The 17,459-nt window shown below is 44.4% G+C and overlaps 1 protein-coding gene across 9 annotated transcripts in view; it reads left to right on the top strand.

The window, feature by feature from the left end:
- Positions 1 to 17,459, top strand: part of DNAJC18 (DnaJ heat shock protein family (Hsp40) member C18) — a 35,993-nt gene that overhangs the window by 15,428 nt on the left and 3,106 nt on the right. For 5 of the 9 annotated variants that reach the window (XM_054556612.2, XM_002815946.6, XM_054556616.2 and 2 more), the window contains 6 exons: positions 421 to 566; positions 2,750 to 2,935; positions 3,996 to 4,105; positions 6,291 to 6,400; positions 8,874 to 9,046; positions 14,828 to 17,451. In XM_054556612.2, the coding sequence (XP_054412587.1) occupies positions 421 to 566; positions 2,750 to 2,935; positions 3,996 to 4,105; positions 6,291 to 6,400; positions 8,874 to 9,046; positions 14,828 to 14,952 (850 nt within the window). In that variant the 3' untranslated portion in view covers positions 14,953 to 17,451. Of the gene's footprint in view, positions 1 to 420; positions 567 to 2,749; positions 2,936 to 3,995; positions 4,106 to 6,290; positions 6,401 to 8,873; positions 9,047 to 10,270; positions 10,386 to 14,827; positions 17,452 to 17,459 lie in introns of those variants that run through there. The other 4 variants (XM_054556617.1, XM_009241100.3, XM_054556618.1 and 1 more) reach the window with 2 other exon arrangements.

Raw genomic sequence — 17,459 nt, 5'->3', positions numbered from 1 at the left:
ACAAGAGCAAGACTCTGTCTCAAAAACAAAACAAAACAAAAAACACAGTTTAAAAAGATAGCCATAGGAAAAAGAGAGAAAAAATTATAAACAAACAGGGTGATTAACTGTTTCTTCTGGCTTTGCTGTCCTGTAGTTCATCTCTCAGGATCTTAGCCTGAACCTTGGTGTAAGGATTAGCATACTTGTTCTACTCACTTGCAGGGATATAGGAAGAATAAATAGTAGATGTAAAAGTACTTTGAAAGGCATTAAGTTCTGGGTGGGAGAATGAATTTGAATGTTTCATTAACGTGTGCACTAATTTTCTTATAGGTTTGTTTTGGGTCCCACAGATGGGAGGGAGGATCGATGTATTATCTTGCACTTAGTTGTACAAAAGGGGCCTTTGTAGACATACATGCTTGTGATTTTTTTTAGGATCAAGAAATGCAGAAATTACTATGAAATTCTGGGAGTTTCTCGAGATGCCAGTGACGAAGAGCTTAAGAAAGCTTACAGAAAACTCGCCCTGAAATTTCACCCTGACAAGAACTGTGCTCCTGGAGCAACAGATGCTTTCAAAGGTCTGATCCTGAACCAATGCTCAATGGTGCCCTTGTCATGGTTGGTCATAATAAGTTGCTTTTAGCCTTCCCCATAGTTGTTTTATAAGGCTATAGGGAGGGTTTTTTTCCCCCTGCCACACCTCTTAAATAGTGATTATCAGCATAGCTCCCACTTGATTTTACCCAGGCTGGAGTGCAGTGGCGACATCTCAGCTCACTGCAACCTCCACCTCCCGGGCTCAAGTGATCCTCCCACCTCAGCCTCCTGAGTAGCTGGGACTACAGGTGAGCATCACCATGCCCGGCTAATTTTTGTATCTTTTGTGGAGACGGGGTTTTGCCATGTTGCTCTGGCTGATCTCAAACTCCTGAGCTCAAGTAATCTGCCCGCCTAGGCCTTCCAAAGTGCTAAAATTACAGGCGTGAGCCACTGTGCCCATCCTCCATGATATTTTAAGAAATATATTCTTCAGGCTGAGCGCAGTGGCTCACACTGTAATCCTAGCACTTTGGGAGGCTGAGGTGGGAGGATTGCTTGAGCCAGAGGTCAAGGCTGCAGTGAGCTGTGATTGCACCACTGCACTCCAAGTCATTGTTTCAGGCAAAGATCATCAGTGAATGCTAAAACCATTGAGTGCTAGGTAGTTGTCATCTATGGGGTATTCTTGCCAAAATGTTTGACCTGAATCTAATAATGAGGAAACAATCAATATGAAACATTCTACAAGAATACTGATCTGTTCTTCCAAAAAATTTAACATAATGAGAAACAAAAAAGGTGGGGACAGTTTTAGATTAAAAGAAACTAAATGCTATACTTGATCTTGCATGGATGCATTGGATGATAATGGACTGATGTTAATTTTCTTAGCTGTGATAATGGTGTTGTGATCACACAGGAGAACGTCTTTCTTCTTGGGAGATATATGTTGAGGTATTTAGGGGCAAGGTGACATAATATCTGTGGCCTACTTTCAAATGGTTCAGCAAAATAAATGTAGACTTATTACAGTACATATGTACATATGTATATAGAGAGTTGTGAGTAACAAAGTGGCAAGGCAAACATTTAACAATTCCCCAGGTAAAAGAATCATGAAGAAATACTCTTTCTGTGTTTCTGACAGTGTTGACTGAATTACAGGTAGGGAGTGGGGGATGCCTTAAAAGATTTTTTTTTTGAGGTTTCTATTGATTGGTGCTACTGATTGTATGTTTAAATGAAATTGGGCAAGCTTTGCACGTTTGTACATAGAAAGGAGACATGTTGGTAAACATATGTAACTATTCAGCCTTTGAACCCTCCTTGAGACATTGGAAATACATTTCTTAATTTCAGAAAATAATTGTCTAAAGTAAACTGAAATAAGACTATGATGAAGACTTTGTTTTTAGTCAAGCAGGAAGATTGTTTCAGAGAGAATTCAGGAAATTTTTTGGACTACAAGTTAGAGTATCACTACCGATGTGTGAACTGTTTCCAACATAAACTATTGCACTCAAGTGAAATAAGAACACTTTTTTGGCCAGATGCAGGGCTCACATCTCTAATCCCAAACTTTTGGAGGCCAAAGTGGGAGGATCACTTGAGGCCAGGAATCTGAGACTAGTCTGGGCAATGTAGCAAGACTCCATCTCAAAAAAAAATTTTTTTAAATAAAGAGCACTCTTTGTGTGTGTGTGTGTGTGTGTGTGTGTGTGTGTGTGATGAAGTCTCACTCTGTTGCCCAGCCTGGAGTGCAGTGGCATGATCTCAGCTCACTGCAATCTCCCAAAGTGCTAGGATTACAGGCATGAGCCACTGTGCCTGGCCAGAACACATTTTTTATGAATAAGAGTGCTGACCAGTTGGAGAACATTTCTCCAACATGCCTGGGACTTGTGGTGACTGAGAACCCAAACTGAGGGGGGCTTCCTAACTTCTAGGACAGCTGGGATGACTCCAGGACTGTTGATTGGGAGTTATCTCACTTCAGCAGTAGTTCTTAATTCCTGTGATTCCAATGCTGTTGTTTCTGGCGATCAGGGAAAACCTGAAGGGCAAGCACTGTGGAGAACTTTCTAGGCCCAAGCACTTCTTCTTGGGCCCCTGCGAAGTTGTCCAGCACGAGTCACCTCTAGGCTCTTTGTCACTGCTGCTGCGATCACTCTCAGCCATAGCAAAGACTGTGTCCTCATGTGCTGCTTCTTGTTGGTTGCAGCAATAGGAAATGCATTTGCAGTCCTGAGTAATCCTGATAAGAGACTTCGCTATGATGAATACGGAGATGAACAGGTGACTTTCACTGCCCCTCGAGCCAGACCTTATAATTATTACAGGGATTTTGAAGCTGACATCACTCCAGAAGAGCTGTTCAACGTCTTCTTTGGAGGACATTTTCCTACAGGTTAGTCTCCCCAAATTATCATTCTTAAACATATTTCTTTATTTATGGCTCTCAGCAAGCTCCTGTTTGAAAATCTGAATAGAGGTACAATGGTATGATGACAGCAAGGATCTGGAATCAGTTGAGCAGGAGTTTGAGGCAAGTCTCCAGCCTCCAGCTGTGCATAATTTTGACCAAATCATTTAGTCTCTCTGACCCTGTTTCCTCTCCTGAAAAATGGGGCTGTTAATAATACCTACTTCACAGGGTCACTGTGAGGATTAGATATTTTTAAGTGCCTTATAAATAAGTAACAAAATGCCTATTATTATTATTATAAAATAGCACTTGCAAAGATAGAAGATAGGAAAGTACCCCCCAGCAAGTTGGAAGTTGGTATAATTCAATACCCAGGAAGTAAATTGAATTTTATGAGTTGCTATTAAAAGATACCAGTGACACAATATGGTATTGGGCACGGAAGCAGACGTGAACATGCCAAATAGGATTCATGGCCCAAATGCTCTCTCTCTTCTAGCCTTTCGGGGTTCTCTCTCACTAGTTGCAAAGGACTATTTAAATGAAGTCAGGAGAGCTCAGCATGCTTTAGCTCCAGCTGGTTCACTTGGCTTGCTTATTGTCTTATTTTTCTACTGGGTAAAATAGGCCAATACTCTATCCTTATCAAACCTAGCTGGGAACAAGGACCTTGAAAAAGGCAAGGAAGGGTCAGGCGCAGTGGCTCACGCCTGTAATCCCAGCACTTTGGGAGGCCAATGTAGGTGGATCACTTGAGTTCAAGAGTTCGAGACCAGACTGGCCAACATGGTGAAACCCCATCTCTATTAAAAATACAAAAGTTAGCCAGGTGTGGTGGCGGGTGCCTGTAATCCCAGCTACTGAGGAGGCTGAGGCAGGAGAATTGCTTGAACCCAGGAAGCAGAGGTTGCAGTGAGCCGAGATCACACCATTGCACTCTAGCCTGGGTAACAGAGTGAAACTCCATCTCCAAAAAAAAAGAAAAAGACAGGGAAGGAGTGTTTGCCATATCCCATACCAAGTATTTCTCTTTCTTTTCCAGGAAATATTCATATGTTTTCAAATGTGACAGATGACACTCACTATTACCGTCGACGGCACCGACATGAGAGGACACAGACTCAGAAGGAGGAGGAAGAAGAGAAACCTCAGGTACCTAGGGAGGGAGGAGCGCTGCTACCCATAAACAGTTGTACTTGGCCAACCTTGATGGTACATGGTCAAGTTTTAGAAGTTGAACTTGAGATATGTTGCTTTAGGAAAGATGTGCTTTAGGAAAGCAAAAGCAATGGTGAGAAGAGCTGGAAAATTGGCCTAAATAGGCAGAATGGTATCCCCTCCCTCTGCGCATTCTTGGGTGGCTCTCCCAGGATCTCAGCAATCCTGTGGGGCTGACTTCATCAAGGCTTTTTTTTTTTTTTTTTTTTTTTTTTTTTGAGAGAGGGTCTCACTGTCACTCAGGCTGGAGTACAACAGTACAAACACAGCTCACTACAGCCTCGAACTCCAGGGCTCAACCAATCCTCCCACCTCAGCCTCTCATGTAGCTGGGACTATAGGTGCGTGCCACCATGCCCAGCTCATTTTTTGTAGAGATTAGTTCTCACCATGTTTCCCAGGCTGGTCAAAAACTCCTGGGCTCAAGTGATCCTCCTGCCTTGGCCTCCCAAAGTGCTGGGATTACAGGCGTGAGCCACCGCTCCGGCTTCAAAATTTTCTTGGCTGCAGAAAATAGGAATCCTCTTCAAAATATTTAGAACTAAAGGGGGTTTAAGGTAAGGGATCAAAAGAGTTTCATGAAGCTCAAGGACAAGAAGCACAGCTGGGCCTCATGACAGACAGGAACAAGGAACTGGGATACTGTCAGGCTCCCAAGCAGCTGTGCTCTGCAGGACTCTTTGGGCCCAGATTGTCTCCAGTTTTCCTGCCACTCTTTGCCTCTGTTTTGTTTTCACCAAGCAGCTTTGCTTGTTCTACTTCCCCTTGCAAATAGCTAGTCTACAGTGCCTGAGAGTATGTGTTCTTCCTTAAAGTGATGACCAGAAGTGAAGGGTGATGAGTCTCAACCCCAAATTCCTAGGAGAGAAAATGTGATTATCTCTGCCAGAGTTAGATGTCCCCTGAGTCCAATCAGCTGTGGCCAAGCATAATGCTAACCTGGCTCCTAGAGCCCCACTCCTGTAAGAGGCACAGTCTGGGCAGGTTTACCTAGAGATGTTTGCTTCATAGGTCTTATTAATGGGGCTGCAGGGGGATTACTGGGTGTCAATCCAGGTTGTTGTTGGACCTCCTTCAGCCTGCTCAGCAGAGAGAGTAAAGGTTATTTGGTATAGATTGAATATCCCTTATGTGAAGTAAATTGGACCAGTAGTATTTCAGATTTCAGATTTTTTTTTTTTTGGATTTTGGAAATTTGCATTATACCATTATACATTTGACAATTCCTAATCTGAAAATCTGAGGCTGGGTGCTGTGGCTCACACCTGTAATCCTAACGCTTTGGGGGACTGAGGCAGGAGAATTGCTTGAGCCTAGGAGTTTGAGACTAGCCTGGGCAACATGGCAAGACCTTGTCTCTATAAAAATTTAAAAATTAGCTGGACACGGTGGTGTGCACCTGTGGTCCCAGCTTCTCAGGAGGCTGAGGCGAGAGAATCATCAGAACCCAGGAGGTCAAGGCTGCAGTGAGCCATGTTTGTGTCACTGTACTCTAGCCTGGGTGACAGAGCAAGACCATGTCTCGAAAAAAAAAAAAAAAAATGGAAATCCAAAATGCTCCAATGAGCATTTCCTTTAAGTGTCATCCTGGTACTCAAAAAGTTCTAGATTTTGGAGCATTTTTGATTTTGAATTTTCTGATTAGGACTGCCCAACCTGTACTTCTCAGCTGAAAGTACAGCCTTCCCAGAAAAGCCTGGGGCTTTGTGGATCCTCCTATGCAGTGCATTGATAATTTGTTATTTTCTTTGGGGCAACTATCTTATTTTCAATAAGCTTTATATTGATAAAGAACACTTACAGGCCAGGCACAGTGGCTCACGCCTGTAATCCCAGCACTTTGGGAGGCCGAGGAGGGCAGATCACGAAGTCAGGAGATCGGGACCATCCTGGCTGCGGTGAAACCCTGTCTCTACTAAAAATACGAAAACTTAGCCAGGCATGGTGACGGGTGCCTGTAGTCCCAGCTACTCGGGAGGCTGAGGCAGGAGAATGGTGTGAACCCGGGAGGCGGAGCTTGCAGTGAGCCGAGATCGCACCACTGCACTCCAGCCTGGGTGACAGAAAAAAAAAAAAAAGAACACTTACAGCAAGTTTTTATTTTTTTTTTCTTTTTCAGACTACGTATTCTGCATTTATTCAGCTACTTCCAGTTCTTGTGATTGTGATTATATCTGTCATTACTCAGCTGCTGGCTACTAATCCCCCATATAGTCTGTTCTATAAATCGTAAGTCTGATATTTCTAAATCTTTCTCAGTGACAGTCTGGGGGTGAAAGACTTGAAGGTTTTGCTGATACATTACTAACATTTCATTTCACCTTTTGCTGTAGAAAACACCGATTTGATGTTTAAAGGAACAGCTGGGTAGTCATGGTGCTGAGACTCAAAAATACTGAGGCAGTCTCCTGTGTGCCTCGGGAAATAGATTCTCTTGTTATATAGTGACATCATCTGGTCAAGCTGCAGAACAGCAGTAACTGGTTTTTGAAGGATCAGTAGAATTTAAGGTTTAGATGAACTCATTATCACACCATGGTAGAGTTAGAAAGACTCTGTTAAGCTGTTGATAGGATTGCTGGACCTTGTGGGTCTCAGAGCATAGTATTAATAATGGGGATCAAGTGATTATTTTCAATTTTTTTGTTTTTGTTGAAAATAGAGAAATTCCTTGTAATGCTTTTTGCATGTAGATTATAAACTCTGATAGGATTTTAAAAAATTTCTTCAATTAATTCTTTCAGTTGATTCGGTTCCCAAAGTTTGGTCCCCAGACCAGCCATCATCAGCATCAACAGGCAACATGTTAGAAAGGCAGATTCTAGGGCCCCTCCATATCCATTGAATTAGAGGCTCTGGGGGTAGGACCAGAAGTCTGAGTTTTAACAAACCCTCCAGATGATTCTGGTCCACACTGAAGTTTGAGAATCACTAGATTATCTTTTTTGTTAATAATGAATAATAAATTATTATTCATTATTATAATTTAGTGGGAAAAAAACCTTTTAAAAGTAGAATTTATTAGACAATATATAACAGGAAGAGTCTTTGTCAGTGATCACTGTAGACAAGACCATCATTCCAGGTCAATCCAGGTCAGTATTTCCTTTTTTGTTTGTTTTTGTTTTTTGAGACAAAGTCTCACTCTGTCGCCTGGGCTGGAGTGCAGTGGTGCAATCTGGGCTCACTTCAACCTCCACATCCCTGGTTCAAGCAATTCGTGTGCCTCAGCCTCCTGAGTAGCTGGAATTACAGGCGGCACGCACCACCACACCCGGCTAATTTTTATATTTTAGTAGAGACAGAGTTTCACTATGTTGGCCAGGCTGGTCTCAAACTCCTAACCTCAGGTGATCCACCCACCTTGGCCTCCCAAAGTGCTGGGATTACAGGCATGAGCCATCGCGCCCGGCTAGTATTTTCCTTTTACAGAGAGGCTGAAAGAGAGGTTTTTTTTTGGTGTTTTTGTTTTCGAAGCAGTCTTGCTCTGTCACCCAGGCTCCCAGGCTCAAGTGCAGTGGTGCAATCTTGGCTCACTGTAATCTCCTTCTCCCAGGTTCAAGCGATTCTCATGCCTCAGCAACCTGAGTAGCTGGGATTATAAGCATGTGCCACCACACCTGGCTAATTTTTGTATTTTTTAGTAGAGACTGGGTTTTACCATGTTGGCTGAGCTGGTCTCAAACACCTGACCTCCACCTTTCTTGGCCTCCCAAAGTGCTGGGATTACCGTCATGAGCCACTGCACCTAGCCTTCATAGAGAGGTTTTTGCCATCAGGCCACACTGGCCTGATTCCCTCTGTTTCCCAGCTTCTCTTGTTTTTCCATATGGCACTTTAGCTTTCTTTCTTGTGAGGCCAGCGGGGTAAGTACGGACCTGCTCTGTAAGCTCCCCCAAAACCTTAGAGTGAGGGGAGAGCAGTCATGGCTTCAGCTCTTACTCTAATTAGAGAGGATCAAAGGAGAGGGCCAGAAAAAGGCCAAATAAAATATAGCCCCTTTAATGTAGAATTTGTCCAGTTTGAAGAAAACCATTTCTGTCACATTGTTTTAACTTGAGTTTGAGGTCCCTTCTATGTTTCCTTACGGTTAGAATTACTCAGCTCAGTACTCTTATTAATGTTGCTGAGCACCAGATACCTTTGGATGTCTTGGACCCACAGAGAGTTAGCTCTAAAGCATCACTGAAATCTTTTGTCTGAGTTCCTTGAAGTTCTCAGTTAGCAGCTATGTGCGAAGTACTTTTTGTCATGTCCAAAATATTGCTTCTAGGTTGGTGTGAGCTATCTGTTTTTTTTGTAAATAATTTGCTATATAACATAATCAGTTCATTCAACCAGCATTTATAATAGCCTACTCTGTCAGGTACTATACTAGATCCTACACAACATACAAATTGTTTGTTTTAAGCATTCAGCATTCTACTTTTAGCACAGAGAGCAGTATAAGAGAGGTGAGTCCTTTAAGAGAATAAACTATGCTGAAGCTGAATTCATAGTATGAACTTGCTTACATAATACAGTTTTGATGATGTTATACTTACAACTTTGCTAGGGAAATAAGAAGTGTTGGGTATATTAGAAAATGATATCTGCCTCTGCTCTATGAGCAGATGATGATGATGATATCTGTGAGGGCAGTGCTAAGAGTAATATTGCCAAATATTATGAGCTCACATGAGCCTCTCTCTCCTTGTTTCAGGACCTTGGGCTACACCATTTCTAGAGAAACTCAGAACCTGCAGGTGCCTTACTTTGTGGATAAAAACTTTGACAAGGCCTACAGAGGAGCTTCTCTGCATGACCTGGAGAAAACAATAGAGAAGGATTACATTGATTATATCCAGAGTAGTTGTTGGAAGGAGAAACAACAAAGTAAGATGCTGTAAAAGGGGCATTAGCTGGTGGCTGTGGTTCCCAGCAGGAGGCACCCCCAGCCTCCTGATCCCTCCTCTCTTCTTGTTTGAGGCTACGCATGTTTATGTGAACAGAGTCAGAGGACAAAGGCCATTCAGGATACTACAAAAAAGTAGGGGAAATTTATTGACAGGATACATGTGGCCAGGACTTGGAAATCTTAGGAATTTAGGTGGCACTAGTCACCTGTCTGTATGTCTGTCTCTCTTTGAGTCTCTACCTCTCTCTGCCCGTCTTCCCCCTCTCCTCTCCCCACCAGCTGCCTTCCTTTCTTTCTTCCAGCTTCCCTTTTTCATAACCTTGTTTGCCATGGTTTACAGTGGTTGCCACCCTGCTTATCACTCTCTCAAATTCCCCAGCCTCACCAGTCAGTGCCCCTTTCTGCAGCACACACCTCCGTAAGTTCTTGGTGCTCGCTGATTTGGTCCACAGTTTCCCAATTCCACACTCCCTAGAGGGAAATCTGATCGAGCCAGCCTAACTTTTTGAAACAGAACAAAGGTTTAGAGGTTTCTGGTATGGAATGAGGTGTCCCCTACCCTCACCTCCAGCTGGTTGTGGCCACACTGTGACCACAAAAGTGACCCCCTGGGTCTCCCCCTTTGGGTGTGGCAGGCCTTCCCCCCTATTTCCCTCTCTGGAGACAGTGGGGATGACAGCGTCTGCCACTGGCTTACAGCTCCAGCAAGTGTTACTAGGAGTGTCTGCAGCAGGGGTAGCCCCGTCTCAGCCAACAGCTTCACCTTTGGTCCCACTTGAATTCTACACACACACACCACATTAGTGACTGTGTCTTCTAAAACTTGGTTTTGATTATTTTTATTTTCTTTTTTATTTTTCAGGAGCTACCCTTTTAACTGAAGTTTTGGCTCATGTTTAAAAAGCAAATTCTGACTCATTTCTAAAGCCTTATTACTGAGTATCATTAAATACCTAATGGAGTCTGATAAAATTAGCTCTTCCGGTCACAGTGCTGCTAAGCCCTCACTGACCATCACACCCTCCCAACCCCGCCCTCAAATTAAGCTCTCCTTCCTCTGTGTTCTTAAAGCACTTTGTTCAGCCTGCTAACATAGTACCAATCACACAGTGTTAGAGTTCCAGGGATATATGTCAGTCTCCCCTGCGAGACTATGGGCTCTCTGGGAATAAGAACTTGGTCTTACTAATTTTGTGTCCCAGGGTCCTGGCACAGTCCTTGCTTCACAACAGGTGCTCAACAAATGTCTTTTGAAGAGAGGATTCTCAGGAGTAGAAAACAATGAAAATGCTGAGGATTGTGAATAACAACAGCAGGGTTAGTGTCCTAGCTCACCCTTAGGGACCTGGTCTCTGCCCCCTATTTCTGTAGGGCAAAGTCCCACTGTTCTGTCAAGGTGCATTAGGAAGTTGGTGAGCAATGATTCTGGGATATAAGAGGAAATTAAACAGGAAGAGGAAATTCCAATTTATTGAAAAACACTTGAGGGTTCAGGAAATACTCTACCCCATTGCTAAACTAGATTTTACAAGAATCAAAAATCAGGAAAGAATTTTAGAGCAGGATAAAGGCCTCATACTAAAAGGCAGTATATAGGCCAGGCATGGTAGCTCATGCCTATCGTCCTAGCACTTTGGGAGGCCGAGGCAGGAGGATCACTTGAGTCCAGGAGTTTGAGACCAGCCTGGGAACCCCATCTCTACAAAAAGTATAAAAATAAGCTGGGTGTGGCAGCACATGCCTGTGGTTTCAGCTACTCAGGAGGTCGAGCCTGGGAGATCGAGGCTGCAGTGAGCTGTGATCACTCCACTGCACTCCAGCCTGGGCCACAGAGCGAGATCCTGTCTCAATAAAAAGGCAGTATATACATGGATCCAAATCAGGTGAAAGCCAGTGCATGTCCTGAAAATCCCCATTGTCTGGGTCCTGGGAGGGCTTTGACTTTGTTGCTTTCTGCAAGAACTGGATGAAAATCTGCATTTCACATTCTTCAAACACCCCCCTGCCTCACGTCTTCCTCTGTGGTAGTAAGATGCTGGAATTAAGCAAAGAGCTCATGGTAACGATTGCACCAGAGGTAGTTTCTAAGCTTTTGTCCCCATCCCCGTGAGGCCTAGTTCAGAGCTTTGGCACTCTCCAGGTATAAATAAAAATCCAGTGAGTGGCCAGGTGTGGTGGCTCATGCCTGTAATCCCAGCACTTTGGGAGGCCAAGGAGGGTGGATCACCTGAGGTCTGGAGTTCGAGACCAGCCTGGCCAACATGGTGAAACCCCATCTCTACTAAAAATACAAAAATTAGCTGGGTGTGGTGGTGCACACCTGTAATTCCAGCTACTTGGGAGGCTGAGGCAGGAGAATCTCTTGAACCCGGGAGGCGGAGGTTGCAGTCTGCTGAGATCATGCCACTGCACTTCAGCCTGGGTGACAGAGCGAGACTCCACCTAAAAAAAAAAAAAAAAAAAAAAAAAAATCCAGTGAGTAAGCATGATGCGTGTACCCACAAGTTCCAAATGGCAGTTATCAGCACAAACCCCTTAAAAATCTATTTCTGGCATTTAAGTACAGCAGCTATGCAGAGCCTCCACACAACCGAAGTGCCATTTGAGAACAAGCAGCATCTGCCCTCTGAATCCAGCAGCAAGTGCAGCCAACAAGGTTAAATTTAGCACTTGGAGGTTGTAAAAATAAACCCACTTGAGAACAAAGTTCACTCTTGGCAAAATACCAAATGCAAACTGTTTTTAGCAAGGTTAGCCATTGACTTTTTAAATCTTTGTTTGGTTCATTTATTTTCTCTGCTCTTCCTTAGAATGCTTAATCTGGGTGATTTTTTTTTTTTTTTTACAGAGTCTCGCTCTCTCGCCCAGGCTGGAGTGCAGTTATGCAATCTCGGCTCACTGCAACCTCCACCTCCCGGGTTCAAGCGATTCTTCTGCCTCAGCCTCCTGAGTAGTTGGGACTATAGGTGCATGCCACCGTGCCTGGCTAATTTTTGTAGTTTTTAGTAGAGACGGGGTTTCAAGCATGTTGGTCAGGCTGGTCTCGAACTCCTGACCTCAGGTAATCCTCCCACCTCGGCCTCCCAAAGTGCTGGGATTACAGGCGTGAGCCATCACACCCAGCCAATCTGGGTTAACTTTTATGAGTAATCCCTTACTATAAACACTAATTGTCCTGTTTACTTCTTCACAGCTGCATCTAGATAGTAAACCTGATGCCAGGACAAGTGGCCACACCACTAGGCTGGGCTGGATGAAAGTAGCAGGCAGAAACTGCCTCTTGGCCTAGCTGAGCTGAGCTGAGCTCCTGGCCCGGGCTGACAGAGGAGCACTTCTTTCCACACCCTTGAGCAGGATAACCTAGTGGGTAGAAGCTTAGGCTTTGAAATGGGGATAGAATCCACTTCCTCCTAGAGAGGTTGTGTGGGTTATGGAAGATGGTATGGGTGTAACTCTTAGCACAGTGTCTGGCACATAGAAAGTGCCTAATTTCTGGTGGAGTCCTGGCTTTACCTGGCTTTGCACTGTAGACTGGATGTAGCACCATCTCATGCGGCTGGATCATGAGGGCAGTTGGGATCTGTTGCGGTCTTTCAGCTGTTGAGACCAATCTGGGCTCTTTTGCAGAGAACCTTAGGAGAGGTTCTGGGTCTTGCTTCTCTTGGCAATTTGCCTGAGTCAGTTTATCTTTAAGGCTCAATGCTCTGTCCATCTGTTACAGTGGCATTCAGAGGAAGGGGAACTTTCTGCTAAGAAGAAAAGGTATTCTCTGGAAACTGCCACTCCCCAAAATTTTTTTAAATTACTTAGAATTTATTGAATATTAACAGAATTTGTCAAAAGTAGCATATTCTTCAAGTTGACCCTTTGTTCATTGAAGGATGAAAGGATTCACTGGCAGTTTGGAGAGAAGTTGCTCTAAGCTTGGTAGTGGGGATGTGGGACATGGTTCCTTGAAACACTGACCTTGTACAAGGTCATTGCTCCGGAGCAGGGGTCTCTGAGCTGGTTTCAGTGAACTTTGTGAAAAGCAATGTGATATTTTGAGAAAAGCAGTTATCTTTCATCAGCTTGTTGAAGTGGCCTTCAATGTAGAAAATATAAAGAGTCACTAGCCCTTAATATTTCCTGGAACAAGATTTCAGGGAATGAGGCATTTAGAAAAGCTGAGCAAATGGAAAACCTAAGGAAATCATTTCAAAGAAAAGCAAAACCACAGAATCTGTTTCAATACTGGTGTAACTGTGACTCCAGAGGACTAAAGGCATAGACTGACTTCACAGAGGCCTCTTGGGCGAGGTTACCCACATGCCAAAGTAGCCTGAGATTGGAGTTAGTGCCGAGCCCTGGGCAGGATGCAGGAGCAGAGAGCTTTCATTTGAATATGGCCCATGATCCTCCATGACGCCCCATCACCTGCAAGGGTGACTGCGCCAAGGCAAGCCCTGGCTAGCAGGCGCTGCAGGCACCCTCACTGAGCAGGGAGAGCACATTGTTCTGGAGCCTGGGAGACCCACTGCTTGCCAAGCAACTGCTGGGCTAGAGCCCAGGCTGTGCGGCCTCCATTGTAGAGGGAGGGTTTTTATGCATATCCACCCCTCACTCTGGAGTCCTGCACTTAATCTGCACTTTGGGCCTTACTTGGGGGTAAATAGCATCATTGTGAGCAGAAATGCCAGACAGTGTTTTGTGTTGATAGAAACGTATTCAGAAAGCAATGCCCATTGTTCCCCCTGGCTAAATAATAATTCCGTTTCCAGGCAGTTTGCTGATCAATCAGACAGGTGTCTTTCGTTCCACCAAGAAAAACAAAATCTGTCAGCAAGATGATTAAGAATAGATAGGCATATTTCAAAACAATTAAAATAGCATTTTTACAAGTCTGGTCCTTTAAACATTGAGTAGCTGCCTGCTGTCGGAGGTTTTCAGAAGCCACACACCACATCCAAGCATGCCATCCTGTTAATATGCAATACGTCTCTAAAGGTGCTTTTCAGGCATTCCTCCCTGAATATGTCTGAAACCTCACAAAAGAATAAAAAATAGAGGCAGCCAAACCACCGCTGAGTCAGGAAACACAGCAGAGATTATATTCTGGTTAAAAATAGAATGACCTTCTCCACCATAAAGAGAAAATGAAATTAATTTAGTCAAGGAGACAAAGGTCACTGGATCCAGATGATTCAACTTTTAGAAAGGCCCAGCTGCCTTTGGCCTTTGAGTTGGGGACCCTACGTGTGGTGAGGGAATGAAGAGCGCCAGTAGTGCCCTGGCCTTCTGTAGACGCACACCCAGCAGCAGTAGGCTCTGTGTGCCTTCGCACATGTGAGTTATGATGCAGCAATGCAGGAGAAGAATAAAGCAGCTGTCTGTTTCAGATGCCAGGAATAGGCCACTGGACTCCATTCTCTCCCAGCTGCTGTTGGAATCCCGTTTGTAGGAGGCTATAGGGCGGTCTCACTGCACACGCGCAGGTTTCCTAAGTCTGGTGCCAAATGTTTTCTTGGTAAGAACTAAGTCCAGTGGTTTTATAAGAGAGCACAGATACTGTTGGACTGCCGGGTCACAGGTGCCCTTTAATCCTCCGCACCTGGTCTAGTGCCTAAGACGTGTTTTATGAATAAATGAGTAAATGTTTCTTATATTTAATTGTAAGAAAAAGCTTGAAATGAAGTAAAAGGAGCTTTGACTCCAGAAACATTGAAATGAAACAAAGGAGTTCAGCTCTTAATGAATTGGTTACCTCTTTTATCTTTCAGAGTCAGAGCTGACAAATTTGGCAGGATTATACAGAGATGAACGATTGAAACAGAAAGCAGAGTCGCTGAAACTTGAAAACTGTGAGAAACTTTCCAAACTCATTGGCCTACGCAGAGGTGGCTGAGAGGATAATGGTCCTACGCAGGGCTGGGGTTTTGCTACTTGTTCCTATTTATGTTCCTGATTCCATTTTATAATACAAAATTAGGTAATGATAAACACTTTACTATTTGCTATCTTCATTGGTTAGGCAGAGTGGCAGGAGCATGGGCACGAGAGCCAGATGTGTCTTCACAGGATCCTTCCTGGGGAGTGGCTCCAGGGGCCAGGAGTAGTTCATCTAAGTTAAATTAATGGCAAGGCATTGGATTCTGTCTCCCTGCTCCATGCCTACCCTGCCTATATGAATGGAGTTCGGGGCATCCCAGAGCAGATCCATGTTTTCTTCCTTCTTCCCTTCTTCAGTGAAGTCTTAAGAACCAGGCATTCCTAGGCTTAGCCAAAGCTTAATATTAGTTATTTACACTGTCTACCAAGAATTATACCTCTCCCTTCATTAGAGTCGTCATCTCCACCAAGATTTAGCCTTTGGAACATGTTCCTGCCCAGCTTTCCATTTTCTAGGGGAATATGGAGAAATTTAAACTATTGTAGTCAATAGTTTTCTATTATTCCATTCTCTGCTCAGTTAGTAGCATTAGCAAACTGCCTGATTTGAGATTCCTTTATTTCCTTAACCCTCTCTCTTTTAGAGAGTCCAGAAATTAAAACTACTGAGCAGCATCTGGAGGCAGGGGCCGGGGTGAAGGTATAATGCAAGACCGAGCCTCATCTCCTCCACGAAGCCTCCCTACTCCATCATAGAACGCAGAGAATGTCCCTTCGGTCATTTCCCCTCAGTATCATCACTGGTGTCATCGCACTTGGGCTGAGTTCCTACATCCCACAGAGGCAGATGGTCAGACCCAGGAGGAGGCATTGCCAGCTCTCCAGGCTGTTTGCTCAAGCCTAGAGATAGAGGAGACAGATCCTCTCTCCTTGGATATGGGAGTCTAGCACTGGCCCCAGCAGCCACTTTGTTTAACCCAGTATCCTATAGTTTGTGATATGAGATGCTTTTTCATTCATTCAACATTTATTGAGTGCCTACTATAAAAGCAGGGGCTCTCACACATATTTTCTTACTTAAGCCTCCTCACAACTCTGAAGTAGATGTGTTATCCCTGGTTCTATGAATGAGAACATTGGCCCAGAGAGGATGACCCAGGTCATACAGCTAGTAGTGGCAGAGCAAGACGGTAGGCTGAGTGTCAAGTAGAAAGTGGGAGAGCATCCTCATGTCTCAGGTGATTCTAGCCAGACTGGCAAAGCAGAACCTTTCCCAAGGATGCTTCTGTCCTCCCCAACCCCATGACCCCTCATCCTTTCTGTGGCAATCCTGCATCCGTTCAGGACAACATCCCTGCTGCTCTTTAGGAAGCAGGACACTGTCTAACATAAATTCTGTACACAAAATAAGAGGTCCCTCACAGGCAGGCAGCCCTCCCACTGGTGACTAGAAAGAATTCAGTCACTGCCTGGGCTGTGTGGTTCTGGGCCTTCCTGTGGAGCTGAGCTGCCTGAATTATCATGACTCTGAACTTGGAAGGATCATTAAGTGACTGTAGCCTACACTCCATGCTTCCTTCATATTGGAAGAAAAGTTTCTGGTAGAGTCGGCCGGGTGCAGTTGCTCAAGCCTGTAATCCCAGCACTTTGGGAGGCTGTGGCAGGTGGATCACCTGAGGTCAGGAGTTCAAGACCAGCCTGGCCAACGCAGTGAAACCCCATCTCTACTAATAATACAAAAATTAGCCAGGCGTGGTGGCACATGCCTGTAGTCCCAGCTACTCAGGAGGCTAAGGCACGAGAATTGCTGCAACTTGTGAGGCGGAGGTTACAGTGAGCTGAGATCACGCCACTGCACTCCATCCTGGGCAACAGAGTGAGACTCCGTCTCAAAAAAAAAAAAAAAAAAAGAGAGAGTCTACATTAAACAGATTCCAAAGTAAAGTTTCTTCATCCCAATGCATGGCCATGATTTATACAGACGTGCCTAGCATGGCTCATCAACATCTGAATGGTTGTTCCCTACCATGCCTCTGCAGGCATTCCACAGAGTCAGGAGATGGGTTCACAGGTAAAGATTGGGGGCTTTAGTGGCTTGTAGGGGACAACTGCTCAGTTGTAGGGAGAGGGAGCATTTCTAGAAATAGCCAGATTTTGCTGCCCAACTAGATCTGTCCTCCTGGTTTTAGGGGGCCCTTCTTGATCCCCTCTGAGTGACTGAGGGAGGTTACATTGTAAAATATGTCCATGAGCCAAACAGGCTTATGGAAAGTTCTTCTACACACAAAAAAATCAAAGCTCTCCTCTCCCCATCCCCAACCTCTGCTAGAAAATTGGCCATAATGAAACTGACTTGACAGGTTAAAAGACCCTGTCCTAGATGCCCAGGAATCAGGTAGTCACACATTTTACAGACTTCATGGCAGCGATGAGTAATCTGTGATGATACTAAATAGAGGCAATAATAACTAACTCCATTAAATGTCATGCTGATTGTCTGTTTTTATAGCACCAATGGTACTG

This window comes from Pongo abelii, chromosome 4 (assembly GCF_028885655.2).
Source record: "Pongo abelii isolate AG06213 chromosome 4, NHGRI_mPonAbe1-v2.0_pri, whole genome shotgun sequence".
NCBI lineage: Eukaryota > Metazoa > Chordata > Mammalia > Primates > Hominidae > Pongo > Pongo abelii.
Note: the sequence above shows the minus strand (reverse complement) of the source record. Positions and strands in the feature narration are given on the sequence as shown.